Below are 14,935 nucleotides of genomic sequence, written 5' to 3' on the forward strand. Positions count from 1 at the left end.
CAGGACGAGAGCGACTCCTGCACCTAGACACAAGGATGATGGATACTCACTGGGAAATAAATCATCATCTGTATTTTAAACCCAGTTGATCATCACCGAGTAAATCTATTTAATAAAAAAAGCTCAGACTGGTTAGTAGCTGCTCTTTAGATTTTTGACTGTTTATTCTGAAAATCCTGGTTCCTGATGCCCTTGCTACTGCACCGCACAGTATTCCGTGTGAGGCTGTGGAATATGAAGGTATCTTGGCTGGTTATAATGCGCCGTTAAATGAGTCTAATCATCAGATTATGCAAACTTGCAAAGAATGTTTAAAAACTGCATCCAGGATGTGTGTGTGTGTACAAACAAAAGCTTGATAATTAATTAGAATGCTTAATTATAGCTGATGGGGAGGGTTACATAATTAGGCAAATTGATTTATCTACTATTAAGAATCCTTTGTGACTTATGAATAGACACACACACTCCAGTGCATATGCCATAGTGCAAACAAGCAAAAATTGGCTTATTCTAATAAGGTTAAACCAACATAGATTTACACAAATCAAAAAAACCTCTGACTTTCGTCGTGTTCTTATTCCTTTGAAACTATTCTTGGATTGCACAAAAAATGAAAATATATTGTATTATCTTGACTAGACATGCATTTCAAATTTGTTTGTCATAAACGTGTCCCACACTGTAAAAATAAAAAAATCACTGGCTCAAATTTAGTACAAAACTTTAGTTGGTTATAATATATAGTAAGAGCTCAGTAAGTAATGTGTTAACGTTATGCGTAATCGGCCAATGGACACTGTAAACGATACTGGGGATATTCGGCAATCCGGTTAACATTGCCTGACGTTTCTTGTGCTACATCCAGTTGATATGGCTGGATCCTACTGGACTGTGGCAATTCTTCCATCATGTAATCTATGCCTGAACTCATGTGCAACAATCAGATAAATCTCTCAAATCTAGACTTGTAGGAGGTGGACTTTAAACCTATGTATGGTGGTTAAAATGACCTTTTAATTATACTTGATACTAAACTCTGTGACCTTAATAGCGTCATTGAAGGTTTTGAGATTCTGTTTTACAATGAAAAATGATTTTGAATAGGCCTTTCATTTTAACATTGGCACTTATTTTCTTTTGATTTAAAATGCTTGGTATTTGGTTTAAAGAGACTCCAAACTTTAACATTTGATAGAGAGAATGGAAATTTGGATGCCTTTTGAATGGACTTTAATTATATAAGTGAAAGCTGTTTTCACCCCTCACCGAACATGTTTGCTTAAGGCAAAACAGCAGAAAGTGTTGTCGGCATAAGTGTCTTCATCTATGTTATAAAATAATGTGTGTGTATGTATATATATGTATATGTGTGTGTATGTATGTATGTATGTACATATATACATACATAAATACATACATATTAGCACCCTCCACTAATATTGGCACCCTGGGTAAATGTGAGCAAAGAATGCTGTGAAAAAATATCTTTATTGGTTAACTCTTTGGTCTTCAAAAAACACTCTGCTCTCACAATTGCAATCACAACACAGGTTTATAAAAAAAACCCAAAAAACAGTGGTGACTACAAACAGGAAGTTGTTCAACCATGACTATAAATATCAGTTAACACATAGCCCAAATTCATCACAATGGGTGATATGCGGCAAAAGGTTGTTGAGCTTCGCAAAATGGGAAGTGACGATAAGAAAAAAACAAAAGCATTGAAACTGCCCATTTAAACCATCACGGCAACTGGAAAGGTTAGGACTAATCCTGGACGAAGACATGTTGTTTGGAACGGTTTCAAGAAAAAAACCCTCTTCTCTCACCCAAAAACAAACTCAATTATCTCCAGTTTGCCAGACACAACTGGAACTTCAAACGAGATCGGGTTCTATGGTCAGATAAAACCAAAATAGAGCTTTTTGACAAACACCAGAGGTGGATTTGGTGCACGCAGAGAGGTAACCATATGGAAAAGTACCTCATGCCTACGGTTAAACTTGGTGGTAGCTCTTTAATGTTTTGGGGCTGTTTTTTTGCCAGAGGACATGGATATATGGCATCAGGGACTCTAGAGATATTAAATGAACACCTGACTGCCTTTGCCAGAAAGCTTTAAATGGGCTGTGGTTGGATCTTCCAGCAGGACAATGATCCAAAACGTTTTATTGACCACAAAATCAATCAATCAAGGTCCTACCATGGCCATCACAGTCCCCTGACTTGAAAACCTTAGGGGTGAACTGAAGAAGAGCGTCCACCAGCATCCACCTCAAAATTGGAAAGATCTGGAGAGGTTCTGTATGGTGGAAGCGTCTCAGATTCCTTGTCATGTATTCTCCAACTTCATCAGGCGTTATAGGAGAAGACTCAGAGCTGTTATCTTTGCAATTGCAAGATACACAAAAATACTCTGCTCTCTTGGATATTTTTTTCTCTCAGAAGAATAGATCAAAAGGTTAAACAATAGACAATTTTTCCCAGCATTTTTGGCTCATTTACCAAAGGTGTCAATATTAGTGGAGGGCACTAAAATGTGTGTATAAACATTATTTTATAACATAGATGAAGACACTTACTGCGTCATTATGGAAATACTTTTATGCCGACAACACTTTCTGCTTTTAACCTTAAGCAATCCTGTCCGGTCAGGGGTGAAAACGGCTTTTGTTTAAAAAAATTAGTCCCTTCCAGAGGGAACCAATATTCCATCCTTTCTCTCAAAGGAGTAAATGTTAGTGGGAGGATACTGTGTGTGTGTGTGTGTGTGTGTGTGTGTGTGTGTATATATATATATTAGTATATAGTATGCAGCAGTTTTGCTCCAAAATAGGAAAGTAATCTATGAAATTTTTTCTCATTAAAAAGAACCAGCACTAGCAATTTTGATTAAATCATTCGAATTTGACACTACATTATACATATCCAGCGAAACCTTCCTTGCAGAAGAAGCTCACCGGGACTGGACCTTCAAGGAGCTGAAACATAATTTTCCGGCAAACTCTACCTTTAGCAAATAGATCCTAGACCCTAGAGTACTATAGATGATTATTTTTTTCCATCTTGGATGTAATAAATGGACTGCATGGTGTATATCTTCATGATTGTTTTATCTTTTGTTGATATTTGTTATGCTTCTTTTTCACAGGGAAGGATTTCGTTTTTCATCGCAAGAGGCTGCTTCTAGTTTTGGAGATGATCGTTTGCTAATAGAAAAATTTATTGACAATCCACGACATATAGAAATACAGGTTTGTAGAACTAGTTATGCTAAGTGGTTATTTAAATACTATTAATTTCTCTCCTTGTAAGATAAAATTATATACAAATAGATACTCCATATCTTAACATAAGTTTCATAAATGTTTTGCTGCATTGAGCATGACAAAAGTTAACAAGTAATGATGTATTTAGCTTTTAATGTATTATAAAGGCAGAGCTAAGGCACGCTTTCATGTTCTATCTGTGTCCTTTTGGGCTTGTTTTCCAAATTGTTGATAGAAAAATAAAAATCAGATCTGTTAAATAAAAAAAATCTATATGCTTTTCCTCCTTTTAATGTAACTGAACTAGTGGATAGGAAACATTTATGAATACAAGTGTTTTTATGCATATCTTCCTGTCATTCTGGTAAATATTCTCCATTGAAGTCTAAAGAGAGTTTTCTCACTCTAGCTTTTTTTTTTTAACTTTATAATAAATTATACATTTGCACGGATGCTTTTTTTCCACTTGTTGTTTTTTTCTGGAACTTTATCTTAGTTGTATACTTATATTTTTATTTTGTTCTTTTCTGTGATGACCTAATGCAAAATAATAAAGTAGGAAGTATACCATGCTTAATCCCAGGAGCCAAGTAGCCAATGCTCCTTACATTTTTATTGCCAGTGCCTAAGGTTTATTGCTGCTAATGATCAAGCTGGCTACTACAATTGTGTCTGGCTCCTAAATTACATAAACAATAATAAAGACTTCTATAGTCAAGCTTGGAGGAGAGTTTAGTCGTAAAATTGTGTTTTTATTTCACCCAAACCGTTTGATCGCAGGTCAGACTTGAAGGCAATCCATTCAAATGCTTAAGGTTTTTTTAATTATTATTTATAAATGTGTTGGGGTAGTTTATAAGAATCAAACTACTGAAAAAAAGTTCTAAATGGTTCTATACGAAGTTAGTAGCACCTGTGAACTGATCTAGCTAGTCAAATGTTCCCAAATGCCTCAAAATCTCTAAATATGCAACAATAGTCGCCTCATATGGGTTTGCAGGTTGAGCTGATGTTAAGATTACTTTATGCAGATTGCGGTTCCCTCTGGCTATTAAAAGCCTAAGCTTTCAGTGTCTACATACAGTAGTGGATTTCTCTATTTGTAAAGTTCTAGCTGTTCATGTATTGTGATGCTTTTCTGCTCAATCATTTTTGTTTCAAGTAGTTGTCTTTTCCTTACTAGGTATTAGCAGATAAACACGGTAATGCACTTTGGTTAAATGAAAGGGAGTGTTCCATTCAAAGGAGGAATCAGAAAGTGGTTGAAGAGGCACCCAGGTGAGTCCCACTTTCCTGTTTTGTTTGAACAGAAGGGACCCTACAGACACCAATCTCCTCTATTAAGTCCTGCTTAATGTGTTATTTTGGTCAATAGTGTGTTTATTGTTTGAAGTGTCACAGAATGTACTTGGTTATAACAATGGATTTTGATATACCGTATTTGCTCGATTATAAGACGACCCTGATTATAAGACGACCCCCCAAAATCTAAATATTAATTTAGGAAAAAAACAAAAAGCCTGAATATAAGACTACCCTATAGGAAAAAAAGTTTTACTAGTAAATGTTAATTCATGTAAACAAATTTTTCATATTTAATAAAAGCTATGATTGAGAAAAATATATAATTTTTTATTTCCTTTTATTTGCCAACCTGCCCCCCCAGTTATGCACATCTGCCCCCAGGGTTGCCACTCTGCCCCCAGAAATGCCTTATACCCCCTATTTGCCACTCTGCCCCATGATGTGCCTTGTAACCCTCTATAGGCCACTCTGCCTCCAGAACTCTCTTATACCCTCCTAAATGCCACTCTGCCCCATGATATGCCTTTTAATCCCCTATATGCCAGAGTGGCATATAGGGGGTTAAAAGGCATATCATGGGGCAGAGTGGCATATAGGGGGTTAAAAGGCATTTCTGGAGGTATATATATATATATATATATATATATATATATATATATATATATATATATAACTGCTAACAGCAATCACACTCCTATCAAGCCAAGGCAGCCAGTACATGCTGGAACCTGGGGATGATAGGAGTGTGAGTACAGCCTCCCTATGCCATGCTACCACCACCACCCCCCTTACACATCCATGCTATCACACACACACACTCATTCACAAACATTTAAATACTCATTCATTCCATTAATCACACATACTTCACGCATTAATCACAAAAACCCTCCCCCACCCCCTTACCTGAACTGCAGATCTCTCACTCGAAGACTTCTGCAGGGGCCCGGCTGTGCGAGCAACTTCTCTGGCCCCGCCCCCAGAGGAAGGAGGGGGGAGGTAGAGTTATGTGAGGACTGTGCTAGCTTCCTGTTCTCCTGCTGCTAGAAGCAGAGACGCTGCTCACGACCAAAGCCCGGTAAGCAGCCTGGCCCCAGCAGAAAGAGGTCTGATTAGAAAACGACCTAGATTATAAGACGAGGGGTATTTTTCAGAGTATTTTTATAATCAAGCAAATACGGTATTTTAACATTGTTTATCTAAACTATAGAAATTTATGAAATCCATTTGATCCCCCTCTGTTCTATGAGAACATAATGTTTGCTGGGTTACGAAGGCATCATGGTGGTCTACAGCCCTAAATCTTGCACTATTAAGTACTGTATTTGCTCTGAAAAATACCCCTCATCTTATAATTGGGGTTGTCTTCTAATCGGACCTCAAATAGGTCTGACTATGAGACTAAGATCCAGATCCCCTGCAGCGATGCTCCTCCTGTGTATGCCCCCCCCAATTTACCGGTGCTTCTGAGTCCCCGGTGCTTAGTCCGGGCAGCGTGTAGGAAGTTGTGTACGCGAATCGCGTAGAGCTCTACACGCTGCCCGGACTAAGCACCGGGAGACTCAGAAGCTCCGGTAAGTTTGGAGGAGGGAGGGGGAGGGAGTGTTAAATGGGGGGCATAAGGCATTTCTGGAGGCAGAGTGCTCTGTGAAATGCCTTTTAACCCCCATTAATGCCACTCTGCCGCCAGAAATGCCTTTTAACCCTCTATACGCCACTCTGCCTCCTGAAATGCCCTATACCTCCCTATATGCCACTCTGCCCCATAATATGCCTTTTAACCCCCTAAATGCCAGAGTGGCCTATAGGGGTATAAGGCATTTCTGGAGGCAGAGTGGCACATAGGGGGTCAAAAGGCATATCATGGTGCACAGTGGCATATAGGGTTAAAAGGCATATCATGGGGCACTGGCATATAGAGGGTTAAAAGGTGTATCATGGGGCACAGTGGCATTTAGAGGGTTAAAAGGCATATCATGGGGCACAGTGGCATATATGGGGTATAAGGCATTTCTGGGGCAGAGTGGCAAGCCTGGGGGCAGATGTGCATAACTGGGGGGGGGCAGGTTGTGGAAAAAAATAGGAAATTAAAACAAAATATTTCTCTCAATCATAGCTTTTATTAACAAACAATTGTTCACATAGTTTACATGAATTAACATTAACTGGTAAAACTTTTTCTATAGGGTCGTCTTATATTCAGGCTTTTTCTTTTTTTCATAAATTAATATTCAGATTTTGGGGGGTTGTCTTATAATCAGGGTCGTCTTATAATCGAGCAAATACGGTACATAAACGGCAAACAATGTGTAAATCAATTACATTAAAAGCTATCAAAATCACGGTCATAGAAAGGCTTTGTTAATGCCCAGCCATCTCTTCATGCCCCTAACCAAACCGCTTTAAAAATGCATCCCTGTTTTGCCACAAGTGTTGGAAGTATACTCCAGTTAAGAGAGTCTTTAGTACATTTTATATTTCATACTTGCTGAATCCAGAGATCCTGCTCAAATTGTTCATTTCCATATTGGTCAAATAGTGAAAGCTTGAGTTTTCTATGAAATTAGCTCTAGACACAGGAACAGCTAGTCTGTGTCGAGCTGCAGGATTTTTCTGAACCAGTGGCGTCGCTACGGGGGGCAATTCCCCCCCCCAAGCTTAATCCTTGCCCCCGTTGCCCCCCTGCCGAATTTGGAAAAAAGTCGCAATGCGACTTTAAATCCCGTCTTTTTTTTTATTTTTTTAATGCTGTTAGCAATCACACTCCTATCATGCCAAGTCAGCCAGTACATGCTGAAACCTAGCTAGCTGCCCCCCTTGTGTATTGATGCTGCCAGCAGTATCGGGTCTGCACATCACTTACAGCCACCCTGTACCAGCATGTACTGGCTGACTTGGCATGATAGGAGTGCGATTGCTAACAGCAACCACAGCAAGCACAGTCCCATCATGCCTAGGTACCAGCATTTACTGGTTGCCTGGGTATGATAGGAGTGTGATTGCAGTGTGGACGCCAGGGCTGGCTTTGGGGTATGCAACCTGTGATCTATGCGTGTAATTTAGGGGGTTTTAAATATACCTTTTAATTATAATTCCAATTGATCTATACCTGCAAAGCTGGGTTTTTGTGTTATTCTGTAGATCCATATCTGCTATGCTATGTTTCCATACATTATTTATGTATACCTGCAAATACAGGGTTAATATGTCTTATTCAGTTGATTAATACCTGCAATGCTGTTTCCATGTATTTATTTGATCTATACCTGCAATGCTACGTTTCATATACTATTGTATACCTGCAAATACAGGATTTGTATGTCTTATTCTGTTTATTTGAGATCACAAGTGAATTTCAGTTGATCTATACATGCAAAGCTTGGTTTGTGTCTTAATGTCTTGATCTATACCTGCTATCGGCAACTGGGGCTAATGTTAATATATATGGGCAGCAGGGGCATCAATACACAAGGGGCAAAAACACTAAGGGGGATATAAACGATGAAAAATCCATCCTGATGTAGACGTCTGTGACGTAGATTGTGTCCTGCTGTTTGTGTGTTTTTGGTTATACGTGTAGCAGAGCCTGTCCTCGGTGTGTGTGTATAGGTGTTGGTGTGGCAGAGCCTGTCCTGGTGTGTGTTTGGGTGTTGGTGTGGCAGAGCCCGTCCTGGTTTGTGTGTTCGGTTGTCAGTGTGGCAAAAAATCATTTAGTGGAAAAGTTATTTATTGTGTTATAATATTTATTTCAAGGATTAGTCGCACTCAATTGTGGCTTCAGGCTTCCCATGTTTAATGATCAAGTATTATTTTAGCCCAATAACAAAAGTATAATTCCATAGCACATTACTTTTGGAAATTATTAATGCCCCCCCAGTTTGACTGTGGTATCTTGTGTGCCCCCCTATATATTGTTTCTAGAGTCGTCACTGTTCTGAACTGATCTGAAAGCCCCAGCACTCACCATAGATGTGTTTGAGAAGTTATGCATAATACCAGTCACTGAAAAGAGGCATTAATAAAGCAAAAATACTTATTAGGGTTTATTCACTAAAGGAAGAGGAGCGCTCCCTCATATGACTCTTCATTATGAAGCGCAGACATTGGCAGGTTTCTCCAGCATAGTTTGGTGGGTAAGGAGAAACAATCTTTCTGATTTGACTATACATTGCACAGGACCAGCCAAGCCCTTGCTGCAGCAGAAGCTCATTGCAGTTGGACCTGGATAATGTGTAGTGAAGTTGAAAGACAACCCTCCAGCAAACTGTCCTGTCAACTCTCCTTTGTGAATTGACCCCATTGTAAAACAAGATGCTTAGCAGGAATATGACAAATTCTTAGGTCCGATTTATGCATATTGTCTTCCCAAAAAAAGTTACCCCTTTTGAGTCCTAGAACATGCCAGGAACTACTATTAAATCAAATGAAAGGAGGATGTGGTATTATTCTTTGAGCTGAGTATATTTTTATAAAATACAGTATATTAATTCCTGTGTTTTGACAATAATCATTTTGTGAACCATGAAATTGAATCCCACCTAATATTTCAGGAACATATAATTGTTTTGATATTTCAGGACAGACACTTGTTTGGTTAAGCAGTGGGATGTTGTTTATGAATGCCAGCTTTACCATGAAATTGCTTAACATGCAAGCATTACATATTACCTAATATTTTCTGGAGGAATAAAAGGGCATGAAATATTCATTTTCAAAATAGGCAAATATTGTTTTACTGCGTGCTTAATTTCTTCCACATCCCCTGCTTTTTGTCATTTTTACAAACGTTTGGTAATTGGCAATATAAATTTTATCTTTTTAGCGTCATTTTTTAATTTTAACTCAGTTGTGCGAATATACCAAGGAGAGGGTATATGTGACTGCAAACCATACTATTAAAACATATATTTTGGAGCTTACCCTTAATTCATTTTAACCCTGTTACCGTGGCGGAAACAGATCCATTTCCTCATGGTGTGCGATAAAATATATAAGGCACACTGTGGCAATGGGAAGCAGATAGCCAAGCCAAGCCCAATTTCTGTATGTTTGTGTGTATATATAAATATAGATATATAACATTATTTTGGGCCTTGCATGGCTCTAATAGTGGCATATTAAAATCGGTTTTAGCATTGTGTGACATGCCTTATTTAAGTGCTGCATAATTTGGTTGAGTGGATGAAATGATGAAGAAGGCATATTGAAAAGAGAGACGCGTTTGATGGCAATAATTTTGCTACAAAATCCATGTGATGTGTAAAGAGGCAGAAAGGAATAAGAAAACGCCTGTTTAATTTAAGATGGCTAATTGCAGAGATAATCTAGACTCTTTTTTTGTGTGTAAAATGTTAATGTAGCAGGGACCAGCTTTCTCGTTGTGACACCTTTGCTCTATTCTTCATCTGTGGCCGGAGGTGAGCCATGTGAGTGTGGAAGGCAGGGAACATGTGTGTTCTAGAAACACAAGAACATTCTACTGTGATTCAAGGGGCGAGCTGGCTTTTCAACCAAATTTGGACTAATGACGCTCCATCTGTGATACAGCTGCATTATGTATTTCAGTCTAGAAATATCTGCAGTCCTTCAACAAAACCCAGCCTGGCTGAGATTTTTTGGAAATGTATGTGAAAATGTAGTTCTTTCAGTTGCAAACAAGTTTATAAGCCTTTTAGGTGATTTTGTATCATTCTTGCAATTTATCGGTTTATATTGTTGCTGATTTGCTTACATATTGCATATTAAAATGGTTAATTTTCTAAGGTATTTTATTTTCACTTCATTTTTAATGTAGTGATGACACTGTGGAGGAGGTTATTGTTTGTATCTGTGACCTTACTGCTTTCTGGAATGGCATTACCGTGTCTCCAAGAGGGCACCGCATGCACTTTGACTCTTGCTAGTGTTGCTTTTCTATGTGCAGCCAAAGTGAATGCCCCCCAAAAGGAAAATAATGTGTGCAAGTGTACAGACTGTGAAACTTCATAGTTTAAAATAATTCTACCAAAGAAATAATACTTCAGTATGTTCTTCAGCTCCATCTCTCAGGTTCCCAGAGATCTACTGAATGCAACAAAATAATACTGCTGTTGGGATATTACAATATTATGAAAATATTTAAATATTAAACATTCTGTTGGGGTCATGTTCCTAATAATCAAGTGTTCAGGGTCTTCACTGTTTGAGCACTCTCACTGAGCCAAACACTATTCCACTGATATATGTGGCTGGTATTTCTACTAAAATGTGACCTCTTAGAGAGGGACTTCAGGACAACAGGGTCGAAAAACGTAAATTTAGGATTGAACCAGGGAATTTAGTTCTCTATTCTTAATGTAAATGGTTCTATTTTGTTAGCACTTTTCTTGACTCTGAAACACGAAGAGCGATGGGAGAACAAGCAGTTGCTCTTGCCAAAGCGGTGGAATACTCTTCAGCGGGAACTGTGGAATTCCTTGTGGATTCCAGGAAGAATTTCTACTTTTTGGAAATGAATACCAGGCTACAGGTAAAAATTGATTTGCACGTTTCAATATATATATTTGTTGTAAATATTGTGGAATCGTAGGCAAATTTTTTTTCTACCAACCTGAAGTCTAAACCTTTTGTGCCTTTCATTTGATGAACACGTTGACCCTGACGCCAGGTTTACAAACATGTGCATGGTGACCTCTCAAATCACAGAGCCACCTTGAATTGCCATGTTAAGGTCACCTCTTTGAAAGGTTTCCAGTTGGCGGGCCAAATATCCCTTTTTTTTCCTTTATTTTTTTTCTACCCTGACAACATCTTGCTGAGTTCCTCTAACGGAAGAAATTGCACATTTTGTTTCTGTGGAACAAAAAAAAAATTAGCAATTTGAAAAGCATGTTAACAGTTGCATGTTGTGTTATTAGAAAATAAAAAACAAGAGAAGAAACCAAAAGAAGATAATTGAGCAATTCATTTTCTACCAAGTGATCATTATCAGACAAACTATGTGCAGTTCCAAAGGCATGGTGTTTTACAGCGCTGCAAATAATTAGTGCAAGAGACTAAATAATAATGGGACGGTAACGTCGTAGAGTGCGATTCCCGGTAATCGACTGGCAGGATAGTATTGGATGGTAATTATTGTCTCTAATCCGCATTAAATCACCAGCATTTGCTTTGAGATAGAGTAAGCCTTTATTGACTGTATAGCCAGCCATGCTTAACTCTTTAATCACCATGCAAGCAAATAATAGATTGCCGTATAATAGATCACTAATCACAGTTGTCCTTACAAGATAACTTAAGAAAAAAATAACTGTTTTGTTTTCGGGATGAGCAAAAAAACCCAAAAAACACTTGTTTTCTTTTAACTGAAGTACCAAAATATAGTAGGGATGGACAGATATTGTTTCTTTTGAAAGCAGGGGTTGAGAAAAATGTCTCTGACCATTAAAAGCCAGCTGATAATAGAAGAAAATAGAGTGTATAGATCTCTTGAACTCCTAAGCCGTTGAGGAACAGAAAAGTCTTTAGCCAAATCAGGATATTCATTATCAGAATACCAAATGAAAACATAAGACTTCCCCATTAAACGTCCATTTTCTAAACTGTATTTATTAGAATGTATGCTCAGCAGAACAAGTCACGCTAATATAACCATTTCTTATTGAATTCCTTTGATAGAGCCTAACTTCTATTAGGGTTGCTTGGTGATACTGCATTCTCCGTCCAACTTAGAAGGCTAGCGTTTTAATGTTGCAACAGTTAATATTTCTAAAAATTCCTTTTTTTCTTAGATGTATTTTGTTCTGTTTGTACCTGAAAATTTTATTTATTGCTGTTTAGTTGATACATTGTTATGCATCAAAAGAGAGTGCAGTGTCATCTGGAGGCTTACACATTTCAAAGTTCCCTTTGGCCTCTTTATTTTAGGCAACTGTAAGTGACCAGTAATATATTTTATTGTTGGTCATCGTATTTGGTAACAACTGAACTGAAAATATGGGGAGAGCATCTGAAATATTTTATTTATTGATTTAAATATATTTTTTTGACTACATTTATTACAGCAGATCTTATGATCCCATAACCATGAAATTAAATTTGTGTATAACTCGGCATAAATTGTATATAAAGATACATAAAAACGTAGAAAGTGACAGCAGATAAGAACCATTTGGCCCATCTTATCTCTTAAGTATAACCATCTCTTTAACCAAAACAATATTAACAGAGTACCAGATCTGGATTTTATTAGTTGAGCATCTTTAATAAATACAATATCCTGTATAATTTGCCAATATAACATATTTAAAAATGCACAATATATTGTCTAGTTTTCCTAGCTATCTTGGTTATTTTTGGAAGGTTTTTGAATCCCCAAGCCCCCCACCCCCTTAAAACTAACCTTAAGCCTGAATGAAAATTGTCTTCCTATCGCCCCATATGCTTATCCTGACTCTGCAAGATATGCATTACTAAAGCATTTGTTCAGTGGGTGTGCACCCTGCGGAGAGCTAAAATTTCAAACTCTTTTATATCGTCCTTCCTCGCAGTTGTAACAGATGCTACGGATTTTCTAAGATATCTTATTTGGTACCCTGTTATTATTTTAGTTGTTGCAGGAAGTTTAATGCAAAAAAAACTCCACAGTTTGTACTTGTTCCGTATACTGGGATTGTTTTCTGCCCCAATCCTCTTCCAATGCCTCCTCTGATAGACAATACAATTACTTTGTATTTAATATAAATTCATAAAAAAAAATATATTGCCTTAAAGAGAAGCTGCAGCTCCGTTGCTGAAGAGGAAGCCCCCCTCCTCTCTTGTGGTCCTGTTTCTACACCACAGATTGGTTTGGTGAAATTGATGGAAACTGTATTATCAGGAATATTCTGCATAATTCCAGTCTCCATATTAATACATGGTTGAAAACTAAAATGTGCACAGACTCTTGCTGTGGTTAAACCACATCATCCCTTCATTAAACTGGGATCTCTTCTTCCTTGGCTGGTGATCTGGTACCATCAAAAATTGGGTTGTACTAAACTTATACATTATGAATTTTAAAATCTCAAAACACTTTTTTTACGACTAAAAACTTTTAAATTCCACGGAAATATATATATATATATTATAGGCGGAGGCTGATCTCTTAAATTTACTATCAAAGTTACGCGGCACTCAGTCTGTTCTTTATAAATCTCATACTTTTGTTGACGGAGTCAAAGATCTGTTTTTTGAGATAGACACAATAGATGTTTTAAATCCCATATTGCCAAATAATGAAAATACTTGGTGCTCCAGTGAAATTCAATCTGGTTTTGGATCATAAAAATTTAAAGCACACGGAGAGATTGTATTTTCAGGGGTTGACACCTCTCCAACAAAAATGTATCTGTACGTTCGCTGATAAGGATCAGTTTTGAGAGCAGAAACGTATCCTCACAAATGTCTTAATTATTTAAAGATGTGAGAGCTTTCGCTGGGGCTGTGAGAATGCCAATTTTGGCAAGGAGATCAATGCAAGAAAGTACCGTATTTTGTCTTGCTCCAGTCTCCATATTAACACAAACATTATGGGCAAAATGAAATGCACAGAGGTTCTTCCTGCTGCCTGTATACAGTTCTAGAAACCACAGAACTTGTATATTAAACCGGAATCACCTTCTTTATGTATATGTATGTTTAGGAGACCACTAAATTTGTAGCATGTGGCAGGAAGTCAATCTTTTACCGTGTTTCTATAGCATAAACGCACCGTTCCTTTATGCTTAAACTACTAAAAATATGTAGGTGTTAATAAACAAAAAGAGCATCATTTAATTATACACGGCTATAGTATAAAGTACATCATTGCACGTGAATGGAAGCCACTATTTTCTGTATGTGTTATTCTTAGAAATAATAGCTAAATGTGTTCGAAGCAAGTTGTGGATCAAAACTTTCACAGTGAAAGTGGATCATATAAGGTGATAAACTCTGTTAACAGGATTACAAGTAACTGTATGGCTCAAGAGTAACCTGGTTTTGCATCTGCTTGCATTGCCCCTATTTATGGTATTACCAAATGCAAATGAACGACTGCAATGAAGAATAGTTAATTTACAAAATAGATACAGCTTGAGCAGTTTTTTTTCTTGCTGTACCTGTACCTTTGGTACTACACCGAAGTACAAGTATTCTACGCTCATCTACTGTTTTATTTTTGTTCTTTTGGCAATAACATCCTCTGACCACTTTTAAGTTGACGTGACGATGTATGATACACTGCTTGTTACGTTTCCCATTGCACTTTGGACTGTTGTGAGGCTATAGAAATCACTAAATGATGATGCCATCCACGTAGATCTGCCCATACTGTCGCCTTATAGGCAGGGTGTGCACGT

General features: G+C 37.6%; 1 protein-coding gene across 1 annotated transcript in view; it reads left to right on the forward strand.

Annotated features, from left to right (window-relative positions):
• LOC149299919 (propionyl-CoA carboxylase alpha chain, mitochondrial-like) overlaps window positions 1–14,935 on the forward strand; it is a 166,654-nt gene that overhangs the window by 57,077 nt on the left and 94,642 nt on the right. The window contains exons 10-12 of the mRNA XM_089485827.1: window positions 3,155–3,257; window positions 4,456–4,550; window positions 10,935–11,085. Coding sequence (XP_089341953.1) covers window positions 3,155–3,257; window positions 4,456–4,550; window positions 10,935–11,085 — 349 coding nt within the window. The remainder of the gene's footprint in view (window positions 1–3,154; window positions 3,258–4,455; window positions 4,551–10,934; window positions 11,086–14,935) is intronic.

Source organism: Sceloporus occidentalis, unplaced genomic scaffold (genome assembly GCF_023333645.1).
Source record: "Sceloporus occidentalis isolate IW3139 unplaced genomic scaffold, rSceOcc1.0.p SCAF_27, whole genome shotgun sequence".
Classification (NCBI taxonomy): Eukaryota; Metazoa; Chordata; class Lepidosauria; order Squamata; family Phrynosomatidae; genus Sceloporus; species Sceloporus occidentalis.